Source organism: Xiphophorus maculatus, chromosome 3 (genome assembly GCF_002775205.1).
Source record: "Xiphophorus maculatus strain JP 163 A chromosome 3, X_maculatus-5.0-male, whole genome shotgun sequence".
NCBI classification, from domain to species: Eukaryota; Metazoa; Chordata; class Actinopteri; order Cyprinodontiformes; family Poeciliidae; genus Xiphophorus; species Xiphophorus maculatus.
In genome coordinates this window covers 5,105,244-5,112,587 of record NC_036445.1, presented here as the reverse complement: position 1 = coordinate 5,112,587, position 7,344 = coordinate 5,105,244, and the positions used below count along the sequence as shown (strand labels likewise).

At 39.4% G+C, this 7,344-nt stretch overlaps 1 protein-coding gene across 1 annotated transcript; it reads right to left on the bottom strand.

Annotated features, from left to right (window-relative positions):
- Nucleotides 1-3,347: 3,347 nt before the first annotated feature.
- On the bottom strand, nt 3,348-6,597 carry LOC102228380 (POU domain, class 3, transcription factor 1). The gene has a single exon (XM_005806471.2). The coding sequence runs from the start codon at nt 6,489-6,491 to the stop codon at nt 5,364-5,366; it is 1,128 nt and encodes a 375-aa protein (XP_005806528.1). The 5' UTR covers nt 6,492-6,597; the 3' UTR covers nt 3,348-5,363.
- Between the last annotated feature and the right edge of the window lie 747 nt (nt 6,598-7,344).

The window sequence follows — 7,344 nt, the reverse complement described above, 5'->3', positions numbered from 1 at the left end:
AACTATTTGTATTTCTAAATTAAACAAAATGCAGCCTTCTGCTATCAGCTTGCTTATGAAGAGACAAGACAATAACCACAAACAAGCTTGTGAAAGCCCTCATTGTTTGGAAAGTTGGCTCCATAATGGTGGGATTGAGAATTTCTTTCAACTACATCTAACATTTGATGAATCCATCTAAAGTTATCTGAAAAGAGAGGTCTTGTAGACGAAAAGTCAATTCTGAACTCTGTGTACACTCCAATAAATGTGGCTTGCTTTCAGGTATAAAATCACAGGTAATTGGAAGAAAGGTGCCAGACAATTACAATGGTAAATTCTTTAACTGGAAAGCTAAAATATTTCTTCTAAATTGATTATTACTGCCCTCTATAGCATCATTACCCATTTCTACACAATGATTAACAGAAATCCAAGATTTCCCCAAGTATGTTATTTAGCTGCTTCTATTATTTCCATAATTGCCAGCATTGTAGTGCCGTTTGTAATGTAATTAATAACAAGCATTGCCTTATAATGCGCTTAATGTTATTTATCTGTTGGCAGATAGCTTGATGCTGCTAATCCTCATTCATTTGCTGTGGATCAATGCAAATCCGCTAGTGTGAGTGAAAATTCCCCCTCCCCCTTTGACAGAGCCGATGGTTCCTAATGTATTTTCCCACGATTAACCAGCCATAATCCCTGCTAATCATCACTAATCCACATTCTTCTGTGTGCGACGATACTTCCCTGATGAAGGAGACATTGGTGCTCACATGCGTCTGGGCACTGCTGAAGCTGGAGCTCCTCCTGAAGAGCTGCCGAGGGCCCCTTCAGTGCAGGAGAACAGGCTGCAGGGATGAGAGCAGAGGGAGGATGGACGGTTGTGATTTGTGGGTTGCATTTTTGGGGAGCTTTGCTATCTTGTGATGGGTTCTGCTCATGTATTATTGATTTAATGGCATAATGGAGCTTGTGTACCTCCACAAAACAAGGAAAAAAAACTGCATATCATCAGAAAATAACAGTTAGTGTGTGCAACAACCACTTCTCTTATCCGGTCCACTGTGGACTCATTTTGTTTAACCGTTTAGTCCACTCTGTTGTATTCAGAAAAATATCCTGTAGTTTGACTAAAAAAGATAGATCAATCATCGGTCTTGAGATGCTTTGGAGGAAATGCTATTGTAATGTAATAATCGACATTTATAAGGACCCATTGGGTGGCTATTTTCTATCACTTCTACTGCAACCACATCAATTCAATTAAATGACATTTTAAGAACTGTGTCTCATCCTTGTCAATGCTTACTCTGATTTTGATATTTCTGCACTGGCTTCCTGTATCTTTTAGGGCTGATTTTACAGTTAATTTACGAGATTTTAAATTTTTTAAATACTCTGAGTCCAAAGCCTTTGTCTGATTTCATTTTGACTTATGCACCTTCCAGACCCCTCAAGTAGACAAGTTTTTATTTTTATTGATGTCATACGTTGGACAACAACCTGTGGTTTGGTTTCTTTGTAGCTATTCTGACTGATTACTGTGGACCATTTAAAGTTTTAAAACCTAGACATGTTTTTAAGACTTTTTTTATTATAAATTTACTTTGATAGATTTTACCCACTATAAAATTTTTCATTGATTACTTATTCATCTAGATTTGATCTTTTATTTGCAGTAACTGTTTTACCAATTTAATCTGCTTGTTTGCACATTAAGTGCAACAACGACTTAATGGCCAAAGATTAAGTACTAAATAAAAGTTTAGTTTGACAAGCCAAACTTTTTCATTATTATCTTTTTATTTTTGGCATTTATCTTTTCCTCCATTGTTAAAAATATATCTTTTTCACTATTACAGTTAACATAGCAATTAAAAAAGGTGAATGTTAATTATCTAAAACAATGCTATTTAAAATTAAACACAATTAAAGGTCTAAAAAATACAGGACAATAAAGTAGTCAATGATTGAATAGGTGTCATGAGTAAATTAAATAAGTTTGCTTGTTCAAAAAACACGTTGATATAAAACTATTTTTTATGATTCCTTGCCTAAATGAGTTCACTTATTAACGTTATTTAACTGAAACTGAAAGAAACTCAGAAACACAATAATCTGTGTGGATGTTCCGCTTGGAATATGATCTTTCGAGAATCTGAGATCCAGGTACCATGTTGAACAACCGCAGTTTAACCAGCAGGTGGAGCTTTTGACTCGTTATTGTTTGGGAAATCGATGTCCACCTAAGCGTGTCTTCCTCCAACAGACTGACTACATCTGTCACTTAAAAATATCCCTTTTTGACACTCACTTTACAGCCACATAAAATGCAGGTTGCCGTTTTATGTTGTCGCTGTAAATGTCAGCTGGTCGTTTCAGTTGCGCAAAAGACGCGCAGAATACCAGGTTTGAACCCAAACTGCACTGGAGCAAATGAACGAAAAAATATTCGCGGACTCAAAGTTCGGTTTCATAGACATACAAATAACTCACATGTAAATAAATCCAGGATGTGAAAGAAGTTTTGTTGAAAAACTTCAAGCAAACTCTTTGTGACGGTTTCGTTTTGGAATTTGGCAACGAAATAATAATAAAACATGAATCGCGAGGCAAAATTTCCATTAACCTTTTGAAAGAAAAAGAAAAAAGAAATCAGGTCTTGTGGTTCACAAGCTTATTCGTTGTTTTGCACATTTTTACGGGTTTTTTCGTGGTGTTGTATTTGAACGAATTTTTTCCAAATTGTGGTGGAAGGAAAAATAAAGGCCAGTAGTTTAATTCAGAATTAGGTGCTGTCTCTGGGGGTAAGATCGTCCGCAGAAAAAAATGACAACATCTGGTCAAATCCACTTTGGAATTAAAATTTTGAATTAAAAAGCAATATAGGACTTAAACATCGCGCTCTTGCAACATAGAAGTCAATGATTTACTAAGTAATACATTTAAAAATTCTGCAGATTGTAAATCCCTATTCATCCATTTAGCAACTCTTGGGCCTTTAAGTGTATTTTTCTCTCTCTTTATCTTTAGTTGATTTAGCGCCTGCAGGCATTTTTCTCTGCCAGATCAAAGAGTCTCACAATTCTCCCTTCAAAGCCTAAAACATGTCATCTGATAGTTTATATTGGGGGGGGGGGGGGAGCTAAATGAAGAATCCCTATCTTGGCCTTTTCTAAACGAATCAGAATAACAACATAGGAGTACCACAATAAAAAGACAATAATTTCGTATTAATATTGCACAATTTAATTCTGCGTTTTCACAAAGACTTGAAGAGCGTCACAGACTGAAGTTAGCAGGGAATGCCTGAGGTAAAATAACTGTTGTCAGTTCCCTTAAACAGCACATGTACACACAGCTTCTGCTTTCAAACGATGCTTTGTTACATAACCAATCACTGCACCTAAAAAAATAATAATAGAAAAACAGAAAAAAAAAACAATCTGATCTGCCTCAGCTTCATGTTCATTCTGTTTGCCTGATGATGCTGTACAATAAACGGTAACAAAACAGCGATTGCTTTGGATTCAAATGAAGACAAAAGACAATTTCTTGTATATATGTTTTATGTAAGTAATAAAATATTACTATAACATAAATATAAATGTGACTTTGCAGTCTACATTTAGCAATCAACAAACAACCAATGTCATAAAGAAAAAAAAAAAGGAAATCCACAACAAAATCATCGACAGAGCTAAACAAACAAAAAGAGCTCCAAACACTTTTAAGAAATAAATATTTATATATATAAATGGTCAGATTCATAAATGAAATCATATTAAAATATCTTCTTGGAATTAGTAAGTGTACAAAACTGCCCGGAAAGAAAAAAAAAGAAAAGAAAGAAAAACAAACAAACAAACAAACAAAAACAATATCTCAGAACAAATACAAGTTTACATATTGGACATATTTACAGATCGGAAATAATCCTGGCAACATTTTCTCTAAAACGTTTCTTTTTATTATTATTTTTTTTTCTTGAAAAAAAAGTACCCCTCATTAGTGTTGAAAAGCACTGCTGTATTATTTATTTTCATTATTTTTTTATTATCATTATTTTTTTTTAACTGATCCAACATTGAGAAATGACACAACGCATGAGATTTTCAGATTTCCTTACAAGTCGAAAGAGAACAAAATAAATAGATTTAAAAAACCGTTGTTTTTTTCCCCTTTTTCTCCGAGCACAGCCTTCTAAAATAATACAGGTTTTCTATGGGACGAAGGTAATTGGTAGAGATGCAATCAGATTCAAACAGCAAATCATGTACAGGCGTGATATATTCTACAGTTACCTGAGTTATTCTTCGGTTTTATTGTTAGACCAAATGTTTTCTTGAAATGTTTGAGTTTTAGCAGACTAGCAGACAGTTTCGGTGACAGAAACAACACTTTTATAAACAAACAATAAAATAATAATAACAATAATATTAGCGAAAAAAAATAAAATAAGTGCTCCATGCAAAGAATATATTTTCTCAAAAGAACAAAAACAAAATGCGAATTTAAAAATAAAAAAAGCAGAAATTTTAGCGTCTGATGCTGTTTGCACATTTCGACGTAATCAGTTGGAAAACTTTTTTTTATTATTATTTATTTATTATTTTTAAGGCATGCCCTCAGAACTTTAAACGTTCTGTTGCATTGGACTTTAACTGTAAATGTATCTGACAGATGTTCAATTCAAGATTTTCCAACACTTATCCACCATCAAGGAAACAGGAAAAACAGCAAACCATTAAACACAAAACAAACTGCTCTGATGAGGAAATGATGAGCAAAATTCAAAACACTGTTTTTGCAGGTAAAGACACTTAAGTTAAAGTATTTGCAAAAAGACATAAAAATAATTATATTATAATGACAGTGTGCACTCATATTCAGAAATCTGGTTGAGCAGTTTGAGACTGAAAAAAGCACAAAAAAGTTCATTCAGTGTGATCCAGTGTCTCCAGTGTTAATCATTTTTCAGACGATCACCTCATTCTAGTGATGTCCAAGAGTTCATGGTGCACCAGGAGGAGGAGATCGAGTCTAACATTTCAGTACAGCCAACTTTTACTTTAGATATATTTTCTCCTCTCTTTGATTTTGGTAAATAAAAGATATTTGCTTCAATTTGAATGCGCATGGAATCAGTTTTAGCGATTTTTTTCTGTTTCCCTATCATGTTCCCTTCTGATTTTTATATCTGATTAACTTAATCTCCGAAAACTAAAAGGAAAAACTGATCTTGTGTTTTTTTGTTTTTTGTTGTTTTTTTTCTCTCTCTTCCTATCCGGAGAACAAAAGTTCAACTTAAATACTGTAAAACTCCATTGTCCCTTTCCTTTTCTCTCTCTAAATGCTCGGATTGTTCATGAAAACAGTCACTGCACAGGACTCTGTAGTGTGCGGTGTAGTGGAGGGGTCTCTGCCTGGGAATATACGTCCTCCATATTCGGGTGCGGGACCCCCACCGGTGTCATTCTTTTCTCTTTTTGTCTTCTGTTGCAAAACCAAACGCGGACCACCTCTTTTTCCAGCTGCAGAGTGCCGGCTAAAGTGCTGATTTCGTGAGCGGATGGCTTTGGGCATTTCAAGAAGTGGTTCTCCAGCGCCCCTTTCACCCCAACCTCAATGGAGGTTCTCTTCTTTCGTTTCCTGCCCTGCGCGGCGATCTTGTCCAAATTGGTGGGGCTCCCCGTGTTCGAGTCTGTCTCCTCTAGCCACTTGTTAAGCAGTGGCTTAAGTTTGCACATGTTCTTGAAGCTGAGCTGCAGCGCCTCGAACCTGCAGATAGTGGTCTGAGAAAAGACGTTTCCGTACAGGGTGCCTAAGGCCAAGCCCACGTCCGCCTGCGTAAAGCCCAGCTTGATCCGCCGCTGCTTGAACTGCTTGGCGAACTGCTCCAGGTCGTCGGAGCTGGGCGCGTCCTCGTCCGAGTGGTCCTGGTGGTGGCTAAAAGCCTGCTGGGGCGACTCCATCTGGTTATCGTGGCTGCCTGTCTCGTCGTGCAGCGGATCCCGCATGCCGTGGTGCAGGGCGCCCGGCTGTGGGCTCAACATCGCGTTGAGGTTTGTGTATCCGGGCTGGGAGTAGACGAGCGACTGGTGACTGTTAGAAGCCGGGGACAGCGGGGACAGGTGGTGAGTAGTAGCGGGCGCCCACGAACCGTGGTGCGCGCTCTGCGACTGCTGGTGCACCAGGTGAGATCTGTGGTGGAAGCCGCTGGTCAAGTCCTCCCTGCTCGCCTGAACGCTGGCTTTGTGCTCCTGCTGACCGATGTGGGTGCCACTGGACCAGTCGGTGTTGGAGGTGGGCAGCCACTGATGGTGCGTCAGGCTCATCGGATGCCCCGTATTGGTGGCCGCGAGCCCCTGCAGGTACTCGTGGTGCATCATTTTTTGCACTTCTCTGTAGGTCGTCCCCTGGTGCATCCTGTCCGAATCCGGATGCATGAGCGGGTTGGACGGTAAGGAGTTATTCCTCGGGATGTACTGAGCTGTTGTCGCCATGGCTCCAACTTGGAAAACTGACGAGCGCTTCGGAGGTCTCCGAGCTTTAGAGCCAAAAACGCAACAACCTGCTCTGGGAGGTCTTCGGGAAGAGCGAAGACACGCCTCCCCTCGGCTTGTATTGGCTCCTCTCCGACTCAAGCCCACTGGAGAGAAACTCAATAGGCGCACGCTTTCAGAGGACGGCGTGCGAGATGGATGGAGGTCCGGTGTTACATATGTTAGAGAAAAAACATATGTTCTACTTATGAAATGTCTCTTTGAGTTTCTGTGCGCACCTGCTCACAGACTCTGCGTGTCTTCTAAATGTTCTCGGTGTAGAAGGTGAGCAGGAGCTGCAGCAGCGGGGTCTGATTGGGTTTCCACAGGTTCGGATCGGTTGTTTTGCAAATAACCACGTGGGGGAGTACGGAGATCTTTCTGAAGGGTTGCCCCCCCTCTGTCTTTATCACACACACACACACACACACACACACACACACACACACACACACACACACACACACACACACACACACACACACACACACACACACACACACACACACACACACACATCTGCACACACATCTGCACACACTCACACACACGTGCACCTTTATAATAGGTCACTGATGATTATAGCGCTCCTCATTTTAAACAGATTATGAGGCGCGATCCTCTCCAGCTCTGCAGCCTCCCACACGACGAGAGGCGCGCAAATAAGCTGATGTGATGCGTCTGTGAGCGCTTTAGAAAGAAGAAAAGGTGTGACAAATTTGAGAGCATTTGCTCTGTTTCAAAAGCCTCCACGTCTGTCATTTATTTGTATTGTCTCCAGTAATTTTCAGTGTTGTAAGACCTCATCACTTAG

Excerpts from the sequence above, each read along its gene's own strand:
- LOC102228380 (XM_005806471.2), bottom strand. The coding sequence starts at position 6,491 with ATGGCGACAACAGCTCAGTACATCCCGAGGAATAACTCCTTACCGTCC.